Source organism: Lissotriton vulgaris, chromosome 2_1, assembly GCF_964263255.1.
Source record: "Lissotriton vulgaris chromosome 2_1, aLisVul1.2, whole genome shotgun sequence".
NCBI lineage: Eukaryota > Metazoa > Chordata > Amphibia > Caudata > Salamandridae > Lissotriton > Lissotriton vulgaris.
The window spans coordinates 1,727,314,198-1,727,341,380 of NC_141687.1; the positions used below are offsets into that span (position 1 = coordinate 1,727,314,198).

General features: G+C 45.8%; 1 protein-coding gene across 1 annotated transcript in view; it reads left to right on the forward strand.

The window, feature by feature from the left end:
* Nucleotides 1–350: 350 nt before the first annotated feature.
* LOC147733201 (mucin-2-like) overlaps nt 351–27,183 on the forward strand; it is a 1,190,401-nt gene continuing 1,163,568 nt past the window's right edge. Inside the window, exons 1-2 of the mRNA XM_086957735.1 lie at nt 351–458; nt 26,046–26,132. Coding sequence (XP_086813861.1) covers nt 380–458; nt 26,046–26,132 — 166 coding nt within the window. The 5' untranslated portion in view covers nt 351–379. The remainder of the gene's footprint in view (nt 459–26,045; nt 26,133–27,183) is intronic.

Sequence of the window (27,183 nt, forward strand, 5' to 3'; positions counted from 1 at the left end):
TCTGGCCCAAAATCCCTCCTGTTAAGATATCTTTGATACTTAGGGGCTGACGGTCAATCGATTACCCTGGACAGTTCATCTGGATCAGAGAAAGGCTTCACTATCAAAAAGCAATGGACTAATGAAAAAACATGGCTTAACAAGCGTGCATTGCTATCCAGTGGGACAAGGAGCTCATGTTTAACCTCTCTCAATCTAACCATGTGGAACCAGGATGCCCAGCCCTCCTTTCCTTCTTCTGAGGAAATGTGAAGGAAGGAGGTGTCTCCAGAGCTCCACCTCGCAGGGCTACTGGATCAGCAGCCAGCCACTGCTCCTATAAAAGCTTCTTTCTCACACTGTCTAGCTGCACTCCATCTGGAACCAAACAGTGGCAAGGATGGCCATCGGCGAGGACGCCACCAGACCACTGTGCGGCCTTCTCTTCATACTAGGAATGGTCCTTGTCTCAGTGAATGGTAAGCAATATTTTAGTTTTTTTAATTTGTTCATTTATGAAAGCACGTGAGGCTGCTGTGGTTTCAGTCACGTCGCTCATTTGATCGAAATATCCAGGTTGGGGTTTAGCCTACAGCCTGTACCACCAGACAGAGCATGTACTTTGAAATGCAACATTCATTAAAAAGAATGCTTCGTGGCGTTTGTGAATAAGATGAATAGTAAAAGGGACATTGAATCCATTATTTTAATTAGGATCAGACACATATATTCATGCACATTTGAGTACCTCAAGTTGCCCTTCATGACCTCTAATACTCTCTATTCAAAGTATTTTCAGTGAACCAGAGCTAATACTCGACACTTCAAAGTGCTGACAAAAGATTATTCAACTCTTCCTGAAGTATACCTAAAATTAAATTACTACTATTAGGATGAGGCTACATTTTCTGTAAAAAGACTATTTCTTTCAAAACTTTAGGAAGCAGAGTGATTAAAATTACATGAAAGTTCAGGAGCAGACATGTGGACCCTCATTACGAGTTGCCGGGCAATTGTGTGCCATCTGTCGTTTCTGTACCTTCAATCACCGGTTCTGCAAATTACAGACTGGGGGCCCAATTCACAGAATTAACTTAAGACTCAATTCTAAACGTACTACTGTTTTGGCATTCACAGAATGAACGTACTACTTCTGGTATTCACAGAAGTTAGGATTTTGTCTTAAGTTTGTCTTAAGACAAACGTAAGTCAAAATCCTAACTTCATTTGCAACGGCTAAAGCAGTCTTTCATTGCATCGTGTATCCAATTAAAAGAGCAAATCAAAAGAAAATTGAAAAAAAAATCAGTATTACTAAAGCGCAAACTGCGTAATTGGAGAATTAATTCTTCTTTCCTAACACACTCACTTCTCAGCTAGTGCATTCTAACCACCCCACAACCTACAACCTCCCCACTACAAACAACCCAATTTACAAACAACGAGATGTTGACGACTTACAGGTATTAGCAAGGTCGCTATACACAAGAGTAGCCATTGTTTTTTACAAAAATATACACAGTCAGACATTTTTAAGAAAAAGTAAAGATCGAGTCTTCTGTAGACATTGTTAACCCCTTGCGTGCTACCGTTGGCCGTTGGTCAACGGGAGCAAAACCTCGCTAGTGCTGCCGTCGGCCGACGCAGCCTGGCCCACTTAATAGAACGCCCGGACCGCGGCGGAAAAACCGCCGCGGTTAAGGCGTTAAAGGGTATCCCACAATTACAAATCCACTGTCGAAAAGGCCTGGTCTCAAGTTTTGGCCTGCTTAATAAGCAGTATCTCCAGAAGCAGTGCTGTGATACTGCATCGCTGTGATACAACTTCAGACAGCTTCAGCTTGTCGCTGGCAGGATGGTAGCCATACAATTTAGCAGTACAGCTTAAAACAATATAAGCTGAAAAGGCCAGCAAATTGTTTCCCGAGTCCCAGTAGGGACATGGGATAAGTTGTCCCATAAACTAGTAAATCTCAGACCTCCTCCATGTACTTGGAACACACAGTTTAAAAAAACAAAACATGGAGTATTCAAGTTTCAAAAATTGCAGCTGGGCCATTAATGCATGAACTGGCCTCATTTCAAAGACTTACCCGTCACCTCCTTCCAATTGGACATATTGAATGGGAGATGCTGATTTTCAGCTGAGTCAAATCTTCCAGTGTCAGTACCGCATAAAGAGATCCTGGTATTTAAAAACGTAGTAAAGTATTCTCCATAATGAGTACAATTGGCTGAACAGCAATCTACATCTCAAGGTGCCTGCACTTTGGTATAAGATCAGGTGTAAACGTCAGCATCCGTGATAACTAGAGCAGGCTTTAATCGGAAAACAGACATTTAGGGACCGATTCCGATCTCAGTCAGAAGGACACCGAATCGGGTTCGGCATTAGTACGATGCAAAAAAAGCACGAAATCTCCATCGAATCTTTTACGGGTCTGAACCGCTGAGTACGACTCGGCCGTAAGCTAACCGTGGCGCACAATGTAGACGTTTCACGACCGAGCTGGTACAATGCTCGATTCGGACAGCCTGATCGCGTCAGAGCTTCTGGCTCGCAACAGATCCTGGAGATGGACTTTGGGGGTCCCCATCGGACCCTCTGTTACCCGCAGCCGTACGACTCGGACACAGGGGGAGCCCCATTTGTCTCCCCAACACAGGCATGTACGGTGCAGATGGCACCGATGCCTACCCACTGTAGGGGGCCCACCTGTCTGCAACGTACCAATTCAGTCAATGGGAGCCCATGTACGCGCCGTACGACCGGCTCCCATTGACTTCTATGGGAGTCTGACATCATACAGCTGCATTGTACTCACTCGGTCGTACTCACTCGGTCGAACTGCAGGAGTCCGGATCTGTCGGAAAACAGCCCGGATCCGGCTCGGTCGGAGTGATTTCCGACCCAGAACGGGAACCGGCCCCTATAGAGACAAGAATGAAAAATAATTTACACATTGAGACATTGACTAAGACAAGACATAAGAGTAGTTCTTGAGAATCCGTGCCTGTCTAGAGTGACGAGCTGATGCAGCCCCTCTATGGACTGAAGGTTTGTCTACAGGGAGCAGGGAACTCCCAGGTGGTGTAGGAGGAGTCTGTGGTGTGCGGGCTTTCTGGCTTAACCTGTCTTTTAAGAATACACATATGGCAAGCCTTTAGCTCATAGCAGTTAAAGCACTTGTGGAGAATTAAAACAACGTGCTGTGGGCTGAAGCAAAAAACAGGTGTGATGAACACTGATTCATATTGTTGAAATACATTCTCTTAGTAATTGAGAGGTGGAGATGGTTAAAACCACAACTTTGGAAGCTGGAAATAAGAACAGGGGCCCGCAAAGTGAAGTGGGATAAAAAGGTGAATACGTTAGGCTGGTGGGAGCAGTGAGACAATACTGGGCAATGTAACGCCCTATTAAGATGTTGAGGGGAGTTTCCTCTGCCTTACATCGTCTCAGTCAAGGGACCGACCAACACCCGGTCGGGGGTCTCGACTGACTAATTAGGATGCTGACCGAAACACTGTTTGGTCGCATTCTCATACTTTACAATGGGACCATGTATTTCGGCCAGAATGTAATGTAATGTAATGTAATGTAATGTAATGTAAAATGTAATGTAAAGAGGCTTTTATATAGCGCATACTATCACTCCAGGGAGCATCTTGGCGCTGTTGGTCACCCCTGGATAGAAAAGGGTGAGTAGCCTGGAACAACTCTAAGAGATTAAGCATTACACCAAGTCCTTACAGGCCGCGTCGGAGAGCGTAAAAACGCAGGTTTTTAGGGCTTTCCTAAACAGGATTCTGTTGAAATTTGACGAAGTTCGGGAGGAAGTTTATTCCAGGCTCTAGAGCCTAAGACTGCAATGGATTTTCCACCTTTGGTCGCTAGTTTGAATTTTGGGACCACTAGTAAGTTGAGGTGGGAAGATCTCAGGTTTCGGGATGGTAGATGTCGTTTAAAGATGTTGGACAGATATCTAGGTCCTTTTGCGTGATAGGCTCTAAAGGTAATAGTCAAGATTTTAAACAACACGCGCTTATGGATGGGCAGCCAGTGGAGGGTGCGGAGTGCTGCAGATGTGGGCTTCATCCACTAAGCCAACAGACCAGCATACACACTCATCTCTCTTTCTCTCTCTCTTTCTCTCTCTCTCTCTCTCTCTCTCTCTCTCTCTCCCTCTCTCTCCCTCCCTCTCTCTCCCTCTCTTTGTCTCCCTGCATGCTCCTACTGTAAATTAGGAGGTGCAGTTCATCCCTGCATCCCGTGGCAGGCACCTGAAAGTCGAGTTCCGGCAGCCTTTCTGTGTCGGAAAGGTACGTAAAAGGCTTTTGAAAACCGAGGACCGCAGACTAATTAGGATGCTGACCAAACTCTGTTTGGTCGCATTCTCATACTTTACAATGGGAGCACTTATTCCAGCCAGAATGCATGCTCCTACTGTAAATTAGGAGGTGCAGTCCATACCTGCACACGTGGCAGGCACCTGAAAGTCGAGCTCCGGCAGCCTTTCTGTTTCAAACGGCTTTTGAAACATCAAAATAACCCTGGGAACAACACTTGGCAATGAACTCCACTCCTCCACCGGAGTTTGCAGGGATTTGTTAACTACGCATTCCATTAAAACCACAGAATTCAGGTAAAAACTCCACGTAGAGGAGTCGGCTACTAAACTACACCCACAGCAACTTTATATGCTAAAAGCATATAACCAATTCACAAAAGTGAACTTTGGAAATGAAAAGTATCAGGCAATTAGAGAGGTGATGAACCACCCCAAGCACAGTTATGGGTAAAAATACAATCCCAACCAAAGACCCTGCAAAGCATTATGGGACAAGAGTAGCAATGGGCTGTGAATATTGTAGTCTCCAATATCAAAATAATTCTACTAAGAGCTGCAGTTCAACTAACAATTGAAAATTGAAATTATTACATCAAGCTGCAGGTCAACGCTTTTGCATTTCACTCATGAGGGATACCTAGTAGCGACTAGTGGAACTGCAGCTTCATGAAAGGGTTTCAATGCTTTTGCATTTGACTCATGAGGGACACCTAGTAACGACTAGTGGAACTGCAGCTTGGTGTCATAATTTCAATGCTTTTGCATTTGACTTCATTTTGTCAATTGACAGCACATGCTGTGCAAACACGAATCAAATTTATAAGCAGACCCTACAAAGAGTCCTTGCAAGTGCGTAAAAGAATAATAAAGTTTTCAAATCAAATCACCTCTGATACAACTCAAAACACCTCTGATGCATGTTAATTGATAACAGAAAAGATATGCGAATACGTAGTAGACCTGAATTAAGTATGTGTACCATCAATGCACGATGCCTTAGCACAAATTCGATTGTGTTTGACCGTCCAAAACTATAAATCACAGAGTGGGCCAAAATGTGGTTGTCAACACGAACCCTAATAGGAACGTCTTAGTTAATCATGAAGCAATAATTATGAGACATGATCAAGTATATGTGTAGTGCAGAAAGTTAAAGAATGTGACATGTGAGGGATTTGCAATATCTGAGAATTAATCTTTTTGCAGGGTACCCTTTCCAATAATTTATATCACCTTTCTCCAATATCATACTGGCTATTCTCAATTAATTTATCAAGTATAATACCCCAATGTATTAATCTATGTCATATCATAGCCAAGGTATATGGAGAAGTATCATATTGAGGTAGGAGTACAGTTTGAATGGCAAAAGCCAATGGCCTACGATAGTCCTCTTCACAGATTTAAGAAAATATCAATTGATATACATTATACTATCATCATATCTAATTGCATGGAGAAGTTTCACTAATAAATCCACAGGATCAACCTTTCAAGATGTTATAGAATTTTTTGCTCTCTCTTCAAACACTTTTGCTTTTCTGCCCCCGGGACCTGACGCACCCGGCGGCTTTATTTATACGAAGCGCGCGCTTATTTTTTTTCATTTTTGCGTGTGGATCCACGCACTCAGCACACATCTCAGATTATTTTTTAATGCTTCTTTTTAGCCCTGGGGGTCCTTGTAGGACCCCCTAAGCAGGCCTAGGGGGACAAGGTGTTTCAACCCTGCCCCCTCTTCTTGTTTTCTGCCTTAATTTTACTGTTTTCTTGAGCCTCGCTTCTACCGAGGCACAAGATGGCTGCCAACAGTTCCTGGTTTGGCGTGTTCACAGCCAATTAGAATGCTGTTCGTGATCGGCAGGGTGCGCGGATCCTAATCTGCAGGGTGCGCGGATCCTGAGCGCCTCTAGATATCAAAACTTTTTAATTTAGATTTTCTCAGCAGCTACAGAATGTATTTACACCATTTAACAATAGGGGTTCTTTCTGAACCAAGGGCTACCTTTTTACAAAATTTGGTGTAATTCCGTTCAGCAGTTCGGGCTGTAGCCGTTTGCCAAACTTCCTATGCAAAATTGCAAGAGGAAAACATGTTTGGGACTCCCCTTTTTTCTTGGCCCCCACTTGCCGAATCACCCCGAAACTTTCAAGATAGGAGCGGACCGGAGCAGCCATAAGTTTTAAAAATTTCGCAAAGATTTGTCAATCAACGCCAAAGTTATTGGGAATAGAATGTTGCGATTTTCCTATGGTAACTAGGTCCTAACTATAACTACCTACTGGCGACCGCCAGTAGGTAGTTATAGTTAGGATTTTTTTCAATGTTAAATCTCAAAATTCTATTTGGAATAACTTTGGCACCGGTTTGACAAATCTGCCTGAAAATTTCCTGAAAATGGCCTCGTCGAGCTCGGGTCCTTCCTTGAAAGTTTGGGGGGGATACGTCAAGCGGGGGCCGAGATAAAAGGGGGGTCCCAAAACACGTTTTCCCCATGTAAATTTCCATAGGGCGGTCGATTTCACTTTTAGCCCGAACGGCTGAATGGATTTCCAGCAAACTTGGCAAAATTGAAGGGACTGGTAGCCCGATGTGCCTTTGCTATGTCTCAAGATATGTGCTGCAGTGGATTTTGAGTAATTTAGGTTCAAAAAAATATATATATCTATAGGCGCTCTCCGGTGCGCGCACCGGAGTGCGCTCCAGGCGCGACACGCGACTTGCGCGCAGGAAGCTGATTGGCTCTTGGGTGTCTGTAAACATTCTAAACAGTCTGGAGCGGCCGCCATCTTGTGTCTCGGTAAAATCGAGACACAAGGGGTTTGAAAAAAAAAGGGGCAAATGACCATAAGGGGGAAGAGTAGACCCCCTCTGACCCCCTAGGTTTGATGTAGGGGCTAAAATAGGGTCCTGCAGGGCATTAAATTTATTTTTATTTTTTCGTTTTGCGCGGGGGAAGCGCATGGTACGCGCACCGGCGAAGCACGGGGAAAATCCAGGACCATATTTATGAAGGCCTTGCGCTGCTAGTTTTGCGCCTCCTGTGCGTCAATTTTTGTGACGCACCAGCGGTGTAAAAAAATGCGCATTGTTATGCAATATTTAAAAAGTGACGCAGCTATCTAGATGCGTCACTTTTTAAATATAGTGCAACGAGGCACATTTTTTTACACTGCTGTTGTGATGCGTCACTTTTCTGTGCGCACTCCTTATGACATTCCAGATGTGTCATATTTAATGTATGACGAATCATGTTGCAAGGAGTTACAGATACATCAGTATTTGTGACATATCTGTAAACATAAAAGTGATGCGAGGCAGGTGCAAGATTTTGACGCAACAGCATCCTAAAAGTGACGCAGAGAAATCTTATAGATTTCAGTACGTCGTTATTACCAAGCTTTTTGCGGGGGAATGCCCCCTTTGCATACATTATACCTGACGCAGATATAATGTGGCGCAGAGTTTTAAAAAGTGACCCATGTACCTAGATGCGTCACTTTTTAAAAATAGAGTCAGGTATAATGCATGCAGAGGGGGTGTTCTCCCGCAAAAAGCTTTGTAATAGCGACGCAGTGAAATCTTTGAGATTTCACTGCGTCACTTTTAGGATGCTGTTGCGTCAAAATCTTGTGCCTGCTTTACAGCAGGTGTTAGACTGACGCAAGCCCTTTCACATGGTGCTTTTTCCATGTGAAAGGACACATTACTGGAGTTGCGTCACTTTTGTGACGCACTCCAGCAATGCGTTACTTGGAATGTCATAAGGAGTGCGCACAGAAAAGTGACGCATCGCACCAGTGGTGTAAAAAAATGTGCCTCGTTGCGTTATATTTAAAAAGTGACGTATCTAGGTAGATGGGTCACTTTTTAAAATCAAGCGCCACATTATATCTGCGTGAGGTATAATGCATGCAGAGGGGGTGTTCCCCCGCAAAAAGCTTTGTAATAGCGACGCAGTGAAATGTTTGAGATTTCACTGCGTCACTTTTAGGATGCTGTTGCATCCTTTAAATATAGTGCAACGAGGCACATTTTATTACACTGCTGGTGTGATGCGTCACTTTTCTGTGCGCACTCCTTATGACATTCCAGATGTGTCATATTTAATGTATGACGAATCATGTTGCAAGGAGTTACAGATACGTCAGTATTTCTCACATATCTGTAAACATGAAAGTGACGCGAGGCAGGCGCAAGATTTTGACGCAACAGCATCCTAAAAGTGACGCAGAGAAATCTCATAGATTTCAGTACGTCGTTATTACCAAGCTTTTTGCGAGGGATTGCCCCCTCTGCATACATTATACCTAATGCAGATATAATGTGGCGCAGAGTTTTAAAAAGTGACCCATGTACCTAGATGCGTCACTTTTTAAAAATAGTGTCAGGTATAATGCATGCAGAGGGGGTGTTCCCCTGCAAAAAGCTTGGTAATAATGATGCAGTGCGTCACTTTTAGGATGCTGTTGCGCCAAAATCTTGCGCCTGCTTCACAGCAAACCTTTCACATGGTGCTTTTTCCATGTGAAAGGACACATTACTGGAGTTGCGTCACTTTTGTGACGCACTCCAGCAATGCGTTACTTTTGTGTTTACAGATACGTCAGAAATACTGACATATCTGTAACTCCTTGCGAATTGATTAGTCATATATTAAATATGACATATCTGGAATGTCATAAGGAGTGCGTCCAGAAAAGTGACGCATCGCTGTTTTCACGTAGCGATGCGTCACTTTTCAGAAATGAGGCCTCCAGTTTATTCACTGTGTCATAACTTTCTTTTCTAACACTCACCTTCTTTCATTCCTCCTACTTCACTTCCTTTCACCTCTCATACCTTTCTGTTCTTTCTTACTCATTCTCCTTTCAATTATCAATGCACTATATTTCACTTACTCTTCATTTTTTTAAGAATATAGCTCTTTGATGAGAATTGGAGGTAGTTCTGAAAAGAACTTTTGGTTTTCTTCTTTTAACTGAACAGGAACAAAAACAGGGAATGGAAACTGCTCAACAGGAGCAAAAAGAAAAGAAAAAAATTAGGGGTGGGAAGGGCAGCGATGGTTCTCCAATGCTCGAACCATGAGCAGGACACTTTGCTCCCCATAGGTGAGGAGTTGATTGCAGTATCTGCATTTGACGACCCCATGGTTAAATGCAGGTTGTATGTTTGCCACCTGCTCCTGCGATTGCTCTCTCCCAGAAGAAGTTGCTCCTCCTGTTGATGTAGAGGCCCCATCTCTGGGAACCTCTTGTGCCAGAGCCCTGACACTTTCTCGGGCAAAATTCTGGGGGTGCCTCCTCTCCACATGGCGAATCATGGTGAAGTTGCCAAAAGAATACTTTTTTTGGGGGTTACCCCGTGACAGGACCTGTTTGCAGATCCTGCACTCTACTTTTGGTGCATTCACCTTTTTCTGGTCTGCTGGAAACTTAAAAAATTTCCAGATGAAATGTTCTTTGACCTTCGGCTGAGGAGGCTCTTCATCAATGAAATCATTGGAGTCATCTTCACTGCTGGATGGTCTGGCAGCCATGATTAATCAAGAAATATGCAACAGCAAAAAAGGCAGGTCTTTCAGTCACAAAAGTGAAAGAAGAAGTGAAGTAAATGGGTGGGGATTTCATTCATTGTAAAAAAAAACTGTTAGCAACCAATGAAAAGTGTTATTTTAGGGTCACATGACCCGACGCGTTTACGCTGCGCGCTCCGGAGCACTTCCGGTGCGTTTACGCAGCGCGATCGTAGGTGCTTCCGGGGCGCAAACGTGGCGCGATCGTAGGCGCTTTTGCGTGCGTTTATGCGCCGCGAACGTAGGCGCTTCCGAGGGCACTTATGTTGCGCGCCGAAGTGACGTCATCAAACTTTTACAGAAATGCATAATCATTTTCCTTATTAAAAAAAACTAATTTTATTTGTATGGTACGAAATGTTTTGCATTATTATTAACTTTTCATTCATATTTTTTTTCACGAACGACAGTTGCGCTCTGGGTGCGCTTTCAGATGAGCTCACGGAAAACTTACCGGAGAGCTTAGCTGAAAGCTTCCCGGAGCGCGCACCCAGAGCGCAAAAGAAAAAAATTATATAAAAAAAACATGAATACTTTAAAAAAAACAGCAAATTGTAAAAAAAAAGGTTAGAAACTCGATATACAAAGGAATTAGCATTTAAAAAACCTATGAAATTCACTGAAAAAACCATAGGTTTCACACCAGTTATAGTTAGGAATTAGCATTTAAAAAACTTATTAAATTCACTGAAAAAACCATAGGTTTCACACCAGTTATAGTTAGCTGGAAATTTTACTGATATAAAACCATTGAAATTCCCACGTTATAGTTAGATGGACTCACTATAACTTGCGCGTGCAATGCACTGCTGATGATGTCTTATTAAGCCAGTTAACCAATCAATTTTTAAAAACCATCCATTTAGACACTTATTTAAACATTTATTCTTCCATCAACTTTTACATGTACATATATAAAATATTTTTATTTTTCAGAAAGACACACATTCACTGGATGGTGTCATCAGTGATGTCATGAGTGATGTCACTGACCATGTCATGAGTGATGTAATATGTGACGTCATCAGCAGTGCATTGCACGCGCAAGTTATAGTGAGTCCATCTAACTATAACGTGGGAATTTCAATGGTTTTATATCAGTAAAATTTCCAGCTAACTATAACTGGTGTGAAACCTATGGTTTTTTCAGTGAATATATATATATATACATATACATATATATATATATATATCCACACGTAGCAGGCACTCCAATTTAGGAAACCACAAGGAAACTTTTCAACAGGGTTTACTGGCAATTTTGCAGGCATGTGACAGTTCAAAGCACCTTTTCAAACACATAGTAGTCCGCCCCTCGAGTGCCAGCTCATGAAATAGTCCAAAATTATTTCCCCAGTGGGTAGAAACGATGTTCAATGACTTCACATGCCGCGCTTACACTGCCATCCTGGTAAGCGGGCATCGTCCTGCAACGAGTGTCAGCTCACTTTCCTTTCCTGTAAACTTCCAAGCACCAAACGGCATCAGGACAGGAGCCGCTGAGTAAGCGACGGGCTTTACCTCGCGACCGTAGCTGGCCGCTAAAATCCACACGTAGCAGGCACTCCAATTGAGGAAACCACAAGGAAACTTTTCAACAGGGTTTACTGGCAATTTTGCAGGCATGTGACAGTTCAAAGCACCTTTTCAAACACATATACGCCGGACGCGTTTCGGGACCTTTTCCCTTCCTCTGCGGCGTGTAGGAATCACAGCTGTAAGCACTCAGAGTTGTTGCGCACCATTATTAGAGCCTGCCTCACTGGCCTGGCGAAGCGCAATGCCTCATGGATATCGTAGTCCGCCCCTCGAGTGCCAGCTCATGAAATAGTCCAAAATGATTTCCCCAGTGGGTAGAAACGATGTTCAATGACTTCACATGCCGCGCTTACACTGCCATCCTGGTAAGCGGGCATCGTCCTGCAACGAGTGTCAGCTCACTTTCCTTTCCTGTAAACTTCCAAGCACCAAACGGCATCAGGACAGGAGCCGCTGAGTAAGCGACGGGCTTTACCTTTCGACCGTAGCTGGCCGCTAAAATCCACACGTAGCAGGCACTCCAATTGAGGAAACCACAAGGAAACTTTTCAACAGGGTTTACTGGCAATTTTGCAGGCATGTGACAGTTCAAAGCACCTTTTCAAACACATATACGCCGGATGCGTTTCGGGACCTTTTCCCTTCCTCTGCGGCGTGTAGGAATCACAGCTGTAAGCACTCAGGGTTGTTGCGCACCATTATTAGAGCCTGCCTCACTAGCCTGGCGAAGCGCAATGCCTCATGGATATCGTAGTCCGCCCCTCGAGTGCCAGCTCATGAAATAGTCCAAAATTATTTCCCCAGTGGGTAGAAACGATGTTCAATGACTTCACATGCCGCGCTTACACTGCCATCCTGGTAAGCGGGCATCGTCCTGCAACGAGTGTCAGCTCACTTTCCTTTCCTGTAAACTTCCAAGCACCAAACGGCATCAGGACAGGAGCCGCTGAGTAAGCGACGGGCTTTACCTCGCAACCGTAGCTGGCCGCTAAAATCCACACGTAGCGGGCACTCCAATTGAGAAAACCACAAGGAAACTTTTCAACAGGGTTTACTGGCAATTTTGCAGGCATGTGACAGTTCAAAGCACCTTTTCAAACACATATACGCCGGACGCGTTTCGGGACCTTTTCCCTTCCTCTGCGGCGTGTAGGAATCACAGCTGTAAGCACTCGGGGTTGTTGCGCACCATTATTAGAGCCTGCCTCACTGGCCTGGTGAAGCGCAATGCCTCATGGATATCGTAGTCCGCCCCTCGAGTGCCAGCTCATGAAATAGTCCAAAATTATTTCCCCAGTGGGTAGAAACGATGTTCAATGACTTCACATGCCGCGCTTACACTGCCATCCTGGTAAGCGGGCATCGTTCTGCAACGAGTGTCAGCTCACTTTCCTTTCCTGTAAACTTCCAAGCACCAAACGGCATCAGGACAGGAGCCGCTGAGTAAGCGACGGGCTTTACCTCGCGACCGTAGCTGGCCGCTAAAATCCACACGTAGCAGGCACTCCAATTAAGGAAACCACAAGGAAACTTTTCAACAGGGTTTACTGGCAATTTTGCAGGCATGTGACAGTTCAAAGCACCCTTTCAAACACATATACGCCGGACGCGTTTCTGGACCTTTTCCCTTCCTCTGCGGTGTGTAGGAATCACAGCTGTAAGCACTCAGGGTTGTTGCGCACCATTATTAGAGCCTGCCTCACTGGCCTGGCAAAGCGCAATGCCTCATGGATATCGTAGTCCGCCCCTCCAGTGCCAGCTCATGAAATAGTCCAAAATTATTTCCCCAGTGGGTAGAAACGATGTTCAATGACTTCACATGCCGTGCTTACACTGCCATCCTGGTAAGCGGGCATCGTCCTGCAACGAGTGTCAGCTCACTTTCCTTTCCTGTAAACTTCCAAGCATCAAACGGCATCAGGACAGGAGCCGCTGAGTAAGCGACGGGCTTTACCTCGCGACCGTAGCTGGCCGCTAAAATCAACACGTAGCAGGCACTCCAATTGAGGAAACCACAAGGAAACTTTTCAACAGGGTTTACTGGCAATTTTGCAGGCATGTGACAGTTCAAAGCACCTTTTCAAACACATATACGCCGGATGCGTTTCGGGACCTTTTCCCTTCCTCTGCGGCGTGTAGGAATCACAGCTGTAAGCACTCAGGGTTGTTGCGCACCATTATTAGAGCCTGCCTCACTGGCCTGGCGAAGCGCAATGCCTCATGGATATCGTAGTCCGCCCCTTGAGTGCCAGCTCATGAAATAGTCCAAAATTATTTCCCCAGTGGGTAGAAACGATGTTCAATGACTTCACATGCCGCGCTTACACTGCCATCCTGGTAAGCGGGCATCGTCCTGCAACGAGTGTCAGCTCACTTTCCTTTCCTGTAAACTTCCAAGCATCAAACGGCATCAGGACAGGAGCCGCTGAGTAAGCGACGGGCTTTACCTCGCGACCGTAGCTGGCCGCTAAAATCAACACGTAGCAGGCACTCCAATTGAGGAAACCACAAGGAAACTTTTCAACAGGGTTTACTGGCAATTTTGCAGGCATGTGACAGTTCAAAGCACCTTTTCAAACACATATACGCCGGATGCGTTTCGGGACCTTTTCCCTTCCTCTGCGGCGTGTAGGAATCACAGCTGTAAGCACTCAGGGTTGTTGCGCACCATTATTAGAGCCTGCCTCACTGGCCTGGCGAAGCGCAATGCCTCATGGATATCGTAGTCCGCCCCTTGAGTGCCAGCTCATGAAATAGTCCAAAATTATTTCCCCAGTGGGTAGAAACGATGTTCAATGACTTCACATGCCGCGCTTACACTGCCATCCTGGTAAGCGGGCATCGTCCTGCAACGAGTGTCAGCTCACTTTCCTTTCCTGTAAACTTCCAAGCACCAAACGGCATCAGGACAGGAGCCGCTGAGTAAGCGACGGGCTTTACCTCGCGACCGTAGCTGGCCGCTAAAATCCACACGTAGCAGGCACTCCAATTGAGGAAACCACAAGGAAACTTTTCAACAGGGTTTACTGGCAATTTTGCAGGCATGTGACAGTTCAAAGCACCTTTTCAAACACATATACGCCGGACGCGTTTCGGGACCTTTTCCCTTCCTCTGCGGCGTGTAGGAATCACAGCTGTAAGCACTCAGGGTTGTTGCGCACCATTATTAGAGCCTGCCTCACTGGCCTGGCGAAGCGCAATGCCTCATGGATATCGTAGTCCGCCCCTCGAGTGCCAGCTCATGAAATAGTCCAAAATTATTTCCCCAGTGGGTAGAAACGATGTTCAATGACTTCACATGCCGCGCTTACACTGCCATCCTGGTAAGCGGGCATCGTCCTGCAACGAGTGTCAGCTCACTTTCCTTTCCTGTAAACTTCCAAGCACCAAACGGCATCAGGACAGGAGCCGCTGAGTAAGCGACGGGCTTACCAGGATGGCAGTGCTATGTTTTGATTAGTAATAGAACTCTAATGAGCACTGAGAGACGATCACTTCCTAGTGACATCTTTATTGACGTCTTATGTCCAAAAATGTACGTCAAACAAGGCACCTTTCAGGTATAAATTTTACCAAAGTTGCCATAAGCAAACGCTGCCTCAATACTATCGCTGCCTCGCTGATACTGAAGCTACCGCTGCCTCAACGGCATCAGCGAACAATGGTGTGGTGAACATAGGAGCAGAACAGCTGTCTCCCTTCAGAGCCCAGCAGATGCAAGCTGCCCGCGGACGCTGCCCCTCCTCTTCCTCGACGCGCTGAGAGAGACGCTGTCTTTTCTCTTGCCCAGAAATCCAGCTCCGGAGTTTCCAGCCTACTCTTGCGAGTGACTGGGATATCGAGTCCCTGGAAGGAGATACCAGACCTCCAACATTCTATTCCAGAGGTATGGTGTTGACTAAACCCTTAGAGAGAATTCTTGAAGCAAACCTTGGCAAAACCAACTTAACTAAAGCTACTTACTTACTCCCCTCCCAAGTATTAGGCTTAGGTCAGGTACACTGGGGTAGGCGTAGTTAGAAGCACCAGTTGAGTACGTTAGCCTAATGTATATATGAATATATATATGTTTTATTCATTTTAAACCATTGTATGGCTAAGAAACCATATCAATGCTTTTACAGTATTATTTCGCAATCCTCATTTTACTATACGCACTTTTTATAATAACTAGTCTTGCAATTGTGGCAATTCATTTCTCTTGTACGAGAAGAAAGACTGTTCAATAAATATTACCTTTTTATTGAAAGCGCCCCGTCTCTCTATTCTCTGCATATTGGTGAAAGTAATCTGCACAAATCTGACTGAGTAAAATAACTGTCTATTGTTTCACACGACTCTAGAGATTGACTCTTATTCTAAGGAGCAAAGTTGTCATGTTTATGCGGTTGTTGGAAAACTGAATCCCTTCTTGTCTGTACCAGGGAAGCTGATCACTTCCTATTCAGTCAAGAAAGTTTCCAGTGACCTCTGAGCTAGTTGGTAACAAACCCAATTAAGTTTAGCATAGTCAGTGGAGACCTGGAAGATCTGCACTTCTACTTCCATACTACTGTTTATGTTATTCCAATGCGCAGGGCCTATTGGGAAAATAGGAACAACACTACAGTGATGCGATATGTAATGTACTAGAGATATTATTTATAATGCCATTTGTGATCTCAACTATGTTGTCACCTTCAAGGCCATAAGAAATACATTGGGGGTAATTATGTTTGAGTAGTTATCCTTAAATGGCACGCTTCTTTGAGTTTTATGTTCTAGCTTATATCCAATCCAATCCAATCCAGAAATTCTTTATTTCGGCCATTTAGACCATAAAAGATACATATAAAAACATACATCATAAAACATCCACATTGTATTAAAACATCCACATTGTATTAAAACATTCACATTGTATTAAAACATTACTTTGAAAGAGAAGAGAGAAAAAAGTAAAAGAATCAGTTCCCTTCGGTAATCAGGAGGCGGATTGTCATTACAGTCATATCAAAGTTCCGTCCTTTAGTGGTCAGGCTTTTAATAGTTTTCTCCTGATCTGCCACATGGCCATTAAGAATTTGGCAACTGCAAATACTATATGAGGGGAAGTATTTGTTTTCAATATTCTGTATGAAGTCAAAAGGCTCCTTACGCCCAAATTCCTACATAGAGGCACTAGCCAATATTTCCTTGGTCTATTGTAGGCTGGGAAAAAGAACAGGACATGAATTTCCTCCTCATCATAGTTGCTACACCCAGGGCAAGTTTTATCATCCCCCTTTGCCCATTTACATGTAAAAGAATTAATGGGCAAAGTACCTAGCCTTCATTGGATGAACAGTTTTCTTGCCAAGATCGGGAAAATGATATCCATGAAACTTTCAAAGTGATAAGAATTCTTGGAGTCCAGGAATCGTTCAGTTAAAATCCCATTGTGGGGTGCAGAAACAAGGGAAGCAAGACTTCTCTCCTTATGAATCTCCACCAGTCTTTTTCGAGAGACTTTTTGGCAGCCTAGCTCAGGGGCCTCCCATAGCTCATGGAGACTCAGGCGATACAGTTCTTTCTTTACAAAAGCCAGCCACGGAATTCTATCACACTGATTCAAATTCATTACGTGGATGAGGTCTTGCCTATAGTGTGCAAGTTCACTGGTAGACCAGAGTGTATGCCAAAATCTTAGTGGCTTTGATTTCAAATCCTCGCCTATGGGGGGGGAGACCCACATCTAATCTTAAGGGAAGCAAGGGTGGGCCACGGAGAAGGCCAGGAGACGTCTTAAAAAGTCGTTTTCTACACTGGGCAGCGCTGTCCCTGCTTTATACCCCCATAGCTCTCTACCATACGATGCAGCCGCTTTAGCTTGTGTTTTATACATTTCTACTGCCGGGGTGATGGGTTTAAAAGTAGAAGTATTCGCAACCTTCAAAATTGCCCCTGACAGTTGAGACAGCTTTATCCGAGATCTTGCTATTTGTGGTTCCCAAGATAAATTCTCATGTAGGGTTACCCCCAAATACCGAAATGTTTTTACCCTTTCCAGTCTTACTGAGCTCAGTAGTGGATTAGGTCTAGTCTTGGGTGAGGGGTTAAATATCAAGAACTTGGTCTTCCATGTATTGATCTCTAGACCATGTTGTCTACAGAAAAGACCAAATCCATCCAGGATCCGTTAAATCCCCATCGGGGATTTGGAAAGCAGGAGGGTATCGTCAGCAAACATGATGGCCGGCACCCTCCTGCCTGCCAAAACTGGAGCGTCATTGTCCCCCACATTACCAAGGTGGGATATAACATTATTAACATAAAGGCAAAACAGGGTTGGCACCAAGACGCAACCCTGCCTTACCCCCCTAACGACTGGGAACCTTTTTGACAATACTCCGTCCCTCCCGCACCTATCCTGAGCAAAGTTACTATCGTGGAGCCTAATTATGGCCCGTAAAAGGTGGATAGGGACACCCAGCTCTTTTAAAACCTCCAAGAGTTTCTCTCGAGGGACCAAATTGAATGCTGACCTCAGTTCCACGAACACCATATACAGCCTCCCCCCCCCCCTCGATCCTCACAGGTTTCCATTAGAGTAGAAAGAAGCGGAAAATCTGGTCCATGGTGGACGTATTTTTCCTGAAGCCGCCTAGAGAGAGCTCAGAATTTCATTGTCCTCCATCCAGTCTAAAAGATGGTCCAGGAGAAGGCGGGAAAAGAGTTTTTGAGGGACATCTATAAGGCTGATCGGCCTATAGTTGGCTGGAAGAAGGGGACAGCCCTTCTTGAAGATAGGTACAATCTCCGCCCCCAGCCAAGTACAGGGGATCTCCATGCCTCCCGCAATGGAATTAAATAGAATAAGGAGGTACGGGGCCCAGATCTCAGGGTGCAACCTAAATAGGTCACCAGGCAGTCTATCGAGTCCCGGGGCTTTCCCCCTCGTCAGTCTCTCTATTGCACTGACCACCTCCCCAAGGCTAAATTCCAATCCGTCATCAGGATGGGATAAAACATCAGCAGCCGCATCATTGGCAAATTCAAAGGTATCTTCATATAGTTTGCCAAAGTGGGCTTCCCAAACAGGAGCTGCAATGTTAGACTCCACTGCAGCTTTAGGTTCACCTGTGCCAATGTTTACCAAGGACCAAAATCTCCTGGAGTCCTTCGTTTCTAAAGCTAGGGAGAGGTCCTGCCATCTGTTCCAATCCCATTCTGACCTTGCCAGTGCCATTGTTTCCCTGTATTCCCGCCTAAGCTCAGCTATCTTGCCCCTATCCTGACCTGCTTTTATTGTTGCTATTAATTCTGTCTTAACCTTTTTACAGGCAGAGTTGTACCAGGTTGAGGTTCGAGTCTTTTGCTTGCGCTGCACTACCATCGGGAAGAGGACCTCACCTAAAGCTCCCACTAACTCTTCATGGATTTGGGCTAATCTCTTATTAAAGTCTTGGGGTCTATATTGATTGATTAAATCGTCCAAGTCCTTAAGCCTAGGGAGTGCTATTTCGTTGATTTTCCTGATACTCTCTTGTGAATTTACCAGTTTCTCCCATTTTACCCTACGCCTGTTGGAGCTGAGAACCAGGTTCCCCAAATCATCGCTGGGCTTAGCGGGCTCCGATCCAGCAACAGCTACAGGGTACATCATATCTAGTACGAGTGCGTTATGATCGCTGTCCGTTCTTGCCACTACTCTGAAATCCTGGACCTTGGACCACAAGCTGATGTCTACAAAGATGTAGTCCAGCCGCAATTCGTGATCCTTCCTATTAAAGGTACATAGTGAGGGGGTGTCTGAAATTGTGCGACCATTACAAGCCCTTCACACAAAATTTAGTGTCAAGGACATGATTTGCACCGCAAGAGGAGACCAAGATTTGGGGTGGGGGGATTGACCCCAAAAGTCATCTTCTGCAGTGAGTGCACCTTCCCTCAACCCTTCCAAAGGTTCAAAGTGACAATTAAAGTCTCCACCCATCACTATCTTACAGTCTTTGGGGAGTTGGCCCAAAAAGGACGAAAGATCATCAAGTGTGGGTGATTCCATGGTTTCACCAACTGGGCGAGAGTACACGTTAATAATTGCCATCTTGAAAGCATTAGGCCACTTAAGTAAGACACACTGTATGTCCTGCGAGTACGTAACTACATTCTCCGCATTACATCCAATGTGACTGGCTACCCACACTGCCAGGCCACCTGAAGGCCTCCCTTTACCAGTCCAGCTGGCTTTAATTTCAAAAACAGCATAACCCGTTCTAGACAAGGGTTCCCTGGCCCAAGTCTCTTGAAAGAGACAAACATCACTGTTACCTACTAAGGAGTCCCAGTCATCAGTATATAATTTGTTGGCAAAACCCGCCACATTCCAGGACAGGACCTTCAAAGTTTCGGGTAAAGATTTAGAGCCCGGTCCCCCAGTTTTCTCGCGTACAGTGACCACTGAAGGAACAACAGACCCTTGCAGTTGTGTTGTTTCCGGGTTAGATGGAGCAAGAGGTATTGTGTTCGGGTCAGGCAGGTCAGTGGGTGTTAGAATGTGGGCAGGTGTACTACCAGGTAACATGTTTTCTTTGCCCCGCGTCCTAAGAGGAGTTAGTTTGTCTGAATGGAATGTATCAGAACCTAGAATAGTGGTACCAGCATTATCTCCCACGGTCCCCAGCCCTGTAGATTCACTAATGGTTGGCCGAATCGGTTTGCAGTGGCTTGGGTTCACTTTTGTGCTATTAGTCCTCTGGGGTGGCGATATATTAATAGGGGACCCCAACCGTCATTCGCAATCTTCGAGGCCTGAAAAGACTTCGAATCTATTGGTGACTTCCAAAGGGGTAAAAGGGATCAAGTGTTCCATCCACCTTGTTTCTGACGAGTGGTCCACCCTCCCAAAGTTACCACCATAACCCCTATGGGGAACAGTCTCCCACCCAAATGCATTCTTTGGGGCCATAGAATTGGGCAACGGCGGCAAATACTGATTACTGAATTTTGTGCATGGATTATTGAATAGGGCAGGGGGTGCCCAAGGACACAACATGGGAGCCACTAGGGCTCTTGGATAGAAGTATGTAAGATCACAGGGGACGATTGTTTTACCTACGTTCCCTGGTATCCAATTAAAAGGATGTGCCTGACCGCCCCTGGATCTCTGAAGTTTACCACTATAAGATCACCCTTAATGTCTTTTTTCCGGCTCCCCAACCAGGGGAGTCGACGTAAATGCACAATCTCCCCGTTGATATTGCCAGGGAGAGGTCTATTCTGGGTGAACCAATGCATGGTTTTATTTTTAAGGTGGACGGGGCCTTCTCTCCTATCAGCCTCAAGTGTAGGGACACCCGTGAGCACCACCACGTAAGGAACCGTTTCTGGGGTAGTTCAACCTGGCGGCTCCTACGGTGTTCTGCTCTATTAGGGGACGCCCTCCCTCCTGCCTCCCGCGAGCATCTTGCAGCAATAGTATTTTTCCCCTTCGGGATTGCGCCGGAAGCATGCGGGACAAGTTGGTGGGCAGATTTGGAAGAATTTACCCCCTGTTGGTTACGGCTCGCTATTTTACTAGATACATTTGAGTCCTTGTGAGAGGCAGGAATAGAAGATGTAACTGCGACAGCAGGGGTTGGGACTAGGTTAACAAGATCTTTTGGTGGGCCCACTTTGTTGGAAATAACCATTTCCAACTGCCCCTAGCGTTGCTCTACCCCCATTAATCTTTCTAGAATTGGTAATGTGTATGTCCTGAATAGGTGTTCAAGAGTCTCAAGAGAAAGGACTGACGACTGTAAATCCAGCGAACTGTCCCTAGAGGGTTCTGGGCCAAGTGTCAGAGCAGTCGGTATAGGAGGTGATGGTATTTCTTGAGGGGCCATTTCGATTTCTTCAGATGTTAGAGTGTCCTTTGGTTTGGGTGCAGAAGGAGAGTTAGCCCCTCTGCCCTTGCCAAAGTCAGAGTGGCTGACCTTATCTCTGTGTTGTGCACCACCCCTCCTCCGTCTTTTATTTGGCGGCGGGCCATATACTTTGGGCACCGCCAATTTCCTAGGATTATTTTTAGTGGTCACTTTTGCAACTCGTGGGGTATCAGTTGAAACGTCTAACCCCATACTGGAGCCGCTGGAAATTAGTGTGATATTTGTGGCCGTGCTGTTCGAATCAACTAGTGTGTGAGGTGTGTGGGGTGTGTCTCGAAGAAGTACTGGAATACCCTGAGTGGCTAGTGGATCCTCGTTTTCTAGGACCACACCTATACCGGGAGTGGGGGTCTGTGGTGCTAAGGCTGGAGAGGGTCTGGCTTTAATACCTTCAATGGAGCGACGTCGCTCAACCCTCCGTTCAGCCAGTGTATTTTCCCTATCTATATCAAGGACTGGTTTTTTAAAGTAATTATCTAGGGTGCCTTTACTGTTATTTCCCCCTGCAATACTCAACGTGGGTGGATCAATGGTGGTAGCCATGGGAAGGAACCCACCAGATTTTATTAGATAATGCCTTTGTAGTGGGCCGAAAAACTTTTCTTTACAATAACCTGGGACCCGCACAGAGTGTCTGCACTAGTGGTAAATTAGACCCCCAACTGGCACCACCGCAACACGGGAATAGATATTGTAGTTTATAGCGGGAGCAAAGGTCTAATCATAAGTACCAGAAAAAATCCCGAAACGGGAGAGACTATATACTAATCATTAGAGAATACAAATGTATACTATGAGTGAGCGTTTATCTTACTTACAGCAAGTAAGCGCAACAGTATAGTAGGCAGGAGGGATGAAAGAGAAGGGCCCCAGCCCAGCCTCCTACAGCCACCTAACGGCCACACAACGGCCCGCCCTTTGCCCGGGCTTAACCACGCGCTCAGTCCCGTGCGCATCCCACGGTCGCGGGATACGTAGGATTAATATAGAGAGGAGGCGTCGCGGGAAGAGGCAACAGGTGCGCGTGATGTTCAAAGCGCAATGACCAGTGGGCCTCGCAGTCCCAGACTCGGCTGTCCCACGGCAGTAGTCTAATCCCCCAAGAGTCAGTGAGAGATGGCAGCAGGAGCACTTCCACACAGCTTTGGTGCGAGGAACAAGGCAAGCTCACCACAAGCGACTACGAGCGGCTCCCGCAAAGCGGGGGCCGTGAGTCGCTGAAAAAGGAGGCTGAGTCAATTGGGAGGAGTCCGGGAAGAGGCAACAGGTGCGCGTGGTGTTCAAAGTGCAATGACCTGGGGGCCTCGCAGTCCCGGACTCGGCTGTCCCACGGCGGTAGTCTAATCCCCCAAGAGTCAGTAAGAGACGGCAGCAGGAGCACTTCCACACGGCTTTGGTGCGAGGAACAAGGCAAGCTCACCACAAGCGACTACAAGCGGCTCCCGCAAAGCGGGGGCCACGAGTCGCTGAAAAAGGAGGCTGAGTCAATTGGGAGGAGTCCGGGAAGAGGCAACAGGTGCGCGTGGTGTTCAAAGCGCAATGACCTGTGGGCCTCGCAGTCCCGGACTCAGCTGTCCCACGGCGGTAGTCTAATCCCCCAAGAGTCAGTGAGAGATGGCAGCAGGAGCACTTCCACACAGCTTTGGTGCGAGGAACAAGGCAAGCTCACCACAAGCGACTACGAGCGGCTCCCGCAAAGCGGGGGCCGCGAGTCGCTGAAAAAGGAGGCTGAGTCAATTGGGAGGAGTCCGGGAAGAGGCAACAGGTGCGCGTGGTGTTCAAAGCTCAATGACCTGGGGGCCTCGCAGTCCCGGACTCGGCTGTCCCACGGCGGTAGTCTAATCCCCCAAGAGTCAGTAAGAGACGGCAGCAGGAGCACTTCCACACGGCTTTGGTGCGAGGAACAAGGCAAGCTCACCACAAGCGACTACAAGCGGCTCCCGCAAAGCGGGGGCCGCGAGTCGCTGAAAAAGGAGGCTGAGTCAATTGGGAGGAGTCCGGGAAGAGGCAACAGGTGCGCGTGGTGTTCAAAGCGCAATGACCTGTGGGCCTCGCAGTCCCGGACTCAGCTGTCCCACGGCGGTAGTCTAATCCCCCAAGAGTCAGTGAGAGACGGCAGCAGGAGCACTTCCACGCGGCTTTGGTGCGAGGAACAAGGCAAGCTCACCACAAGCGACTACGAGCTTATATCTATATTGCCTCATCAACTGTCATTCTTTACAGGAGTTTGTATGTTTATTATAAGGATGAAGATCTATATTTTCTATTAAACATAGCTTTAGTGGTGATCATTTGTGTTGTCATTATGACATACTTTGTACTAAGGGCTAGTATCTCTATAAAATGGTCTCTGCATAGGCCCACTGGTCTTTAAGTGCATCTTTTCGCCATCATCCATGGCCTGTATCCAGTCCACAAGCCAAAGAAGGGCTGTATATCTTATTTGGAAGAGTCCCGTCAGCTTTGAGCATAAGGAGTTGTATTCAATAATATGCTGCCCTGGGACCCTCAGCCCCAGATCCTGCTCTCCCAGCCATCAGCCATGAACAGTGGTATTTTTCCGCAGGCTTGATCATGGCCTGCATGCAGCCCTTAAGCACAGATTTACCTTGAGAAATGTTGTGCTATGTTTTTTCTACTTGATATAGTGCAACAACTCATACTGAAGGTATATATCAGCTCTGGGAGAACAATGAAACACAGCAACAGCCTAAAACAGCCACGTCTTCAGGAGTTTTTTAACCTGGCAAAATAAGAACAGCAGTGCAGATGATACGGAAGAGGACTCTAGGTAGATGGAGACAACATTCTCCCACCAAATATGGAAGTGCGAATGCAGGGAACAGTCAGAAGTGCCTTCTTGCTTGATCTAAGCATTCTTGCTGGACAGTAAAGCCTTGTGGGTAAGGCAGAATATTTGGAAAACAAGTTGCTTCTGAACTGGCAGCCAGTGTAAGGTTCTCAGTGTGGGTGCAGAGGGAGAGCGTGCCAGGAGATTAAGACGTGCAGCCTTGTTTTGCACTACCTCAAGTTTTGGCCAATAAGCAGTGCTTCAAATGGGCCAGTACTCACCGGTACTGACTACCGACACTTCTTACATTTATCCCTCTGAGTACCGGCACTTCTCCAGTGCCGAGGAGAGTAAAGGTACTCATGAAACGCTGGTGCTGGCGGCCTTTCATTGATAGCCAAGGAACTTCTGTAGACAGGAGCCGAGCCCAGCTGAGCAATTCAGCGTGGGCTCATTTGCATACCGTCCGGAAGTTCACCATCATGCTGTGTTGCAAACACAGACATCGAGGCAGCCCAGTGGTGAGAGCGTAATTAAGAAAGCTGTGGGAGGTAACCAGGTTCGATTGGCTTTAATCCCACCTGCTTCTTTTGTTAACTGTCCGTTTATGTTTGTCTGCTTGCCTGTGTGATTGCCTATGATTGTTTTGTGCGAGACAACAGCAAGAGAAAGGGTGGGGGAGAATGGAAACACTCTTGGAAGTTATATGAAATGAAATGTGTGGAATGCTTTGTAGGTGCATGTCTGCTTGTTTCTTTCTGTGTCACTGGAGAATATATAGAATTGCGCCAAGCAACAGCAATTAACAGTATTGATGTTGCATAAATTACAAAACAAGGAAATGTGAAAATATCGCCGCTTTTGGCTTTCATTGTGTGTAATGAGTAAACAAACCTGTTTTCTTTATTGAAAGAAATTTCGCGAGTGTTTTGATATGTGCTGCAAGTAGTATCGAAGTCAAAAATTATTGCTAAGCCCCGCCCCCAAGCCCCGCCCACTCGCCATATTTAAATGAGCACCTGCACTATTTTCCCCCCATTTAAAGCACTGCCAATCAGGTATCATTAGCGGCCATGAGCAAGGCGTTGCCATAGTTAAGGTGGCTTAGGACTAGGGGCTGGACCAGAGGTTACCTTGCAGAAGAAGACTATGTCATGTGCCAAGGGCCCAGGAATGTCTTCTAGGTCTAGTTGACTATGTGTGCAGTGTAGTCTTTTATCCCAGCCTTCGTCAACAGCCTACCTCAGTGCCTCTGGTTAGATTTAGTATCGCAAGCTTGTTTTCACCATTTCGCTGGGTGGAACTCAAACATTCTACATTTCAGAAGGTCAAAACAAATTATTTGCCTCTCAAATGTTTTATTCATAGACTGTTATTTTTCAAGAGTTCTGATTTGACAATTACTTTAATTTAGACATTATTTGCCCTGCTTGTTCTTATGGACATTTTTACATTAACAGTACACAACGTGAATTGAACTCCTCAATATTTTCTGTGGGGACAACTTCCTCATTGAAACATGTAATCGTGTTAATGAAAAAGAAAAACAAAGCTGAGGTGCAAATACACAGTAACCATGAGTGTAAAGTGCATAGTTGTGAAAGTAGCAATGCAAAACATAAGATAGGCTGCGCCACCATCACCCCCATATACTGTGGCTTCTCAGTGAGGCTCTTAAGGGCAATATTCTCTTGTGAAGCATGAGAAATGATGCAAAGACACGAATGTTGTAGCTATCTTTCAGCATTGTTTCATTGAAGGAATAATCTAGATGGTAGCAATGAATTTAGTCTGACTTGGCTATTTCACAGACTGTGTTATCACATTGTAATTCATGATGAAAACTGTTGGTTTTAAAATGTGGACTTTAATACATTTACCGTCTGATTTCAATCCATTATATCATTTGATTTTTTAGCTCAAGCCAAAAAATGCATTGCTTCCAGTAAATACAGTACGAATACAACAGGCTCTGAATTTGAAGATGGCCAGAGGACAATCACTCGTGAGTGCTTTATATTTTAAATTATTTGATGTTTACTAACTACTTTTTACCTAACAGCTTCTCAGCACTCTATGTATTTTAGCGTAGAGGATTTGTTACAAATGAGTGTACAGAAAGGCTTTGATTTCAGCGATTCAACGTAGTCAAATCCAGTGTTGTACATATAATAACATCCTCTTAAGGGGTCTCTTTCACACACAGTGCTTCCAGTTGTTTAGCAGCGGTACAAAAGGGGGTGGTGATGGACGGAGCATCTAAATCAATCAAACACTCACGCCCGGTCAAAAGATCTGGGATTAATCCATCACCGTTCTTTAGCCCACTCTGCCACCCCAGTTCAGACATGGGCATATGCAAATCAGTCTGACCCTGTGCCTCAAGGGAACAGTCCAGCCCGAACTGCCAAGCCATGTCTTCCCTGGACCGGAAACAAGCTTCCGAGGACCGGTTTCTGGCATTACAGCCGTCTTCAGCCCGGCTTGCTTGAATACAGTGGCAAAGTGAGCAAGGGACTCACGTCTGAGCATACCCTGCCATACGTATGGCGGCCAAAAGCGGTACAAAAGGGGGTGGTGATGGACGGAGCATCTAAATCAATCAAACATTCACGCCCAGTCAAAAGATCTGGGTTTACTCCATCACCGTTCTTTAGCCCACTCTGCCACCCCAGTTCAGACATGGCTATATGCAAATCAGTCTGACCCTGTGCCTCATGGGAACAGTCCAGCCCGAATTGCCAAGCCATGTCGTCCCTGGACCGGAAACAAGCTTCCGAGGACCGGTTTCTGGCATTCCAGCCGTCTTCAGCCCGGCTTGCTTGAATCAAGTGGCAAAGTGAGCAAGGGACTCACGTCTGAGCATAACCTGCCACACTTATGGATGCTTGATTCCGGTCTAGGAAAGACATGGCTTGGTAGTTCGGGCTGGACTGTTCCCATGAGGCACAGGGTCAAGGCTGATTTGCATATAGCCAGTGTCTGACCTAGGGTGGTGTGGAGTGCAAAAAAACGATGGATTTAGGCGCAGATCTTTGTACTGGGGTGAATGTAAG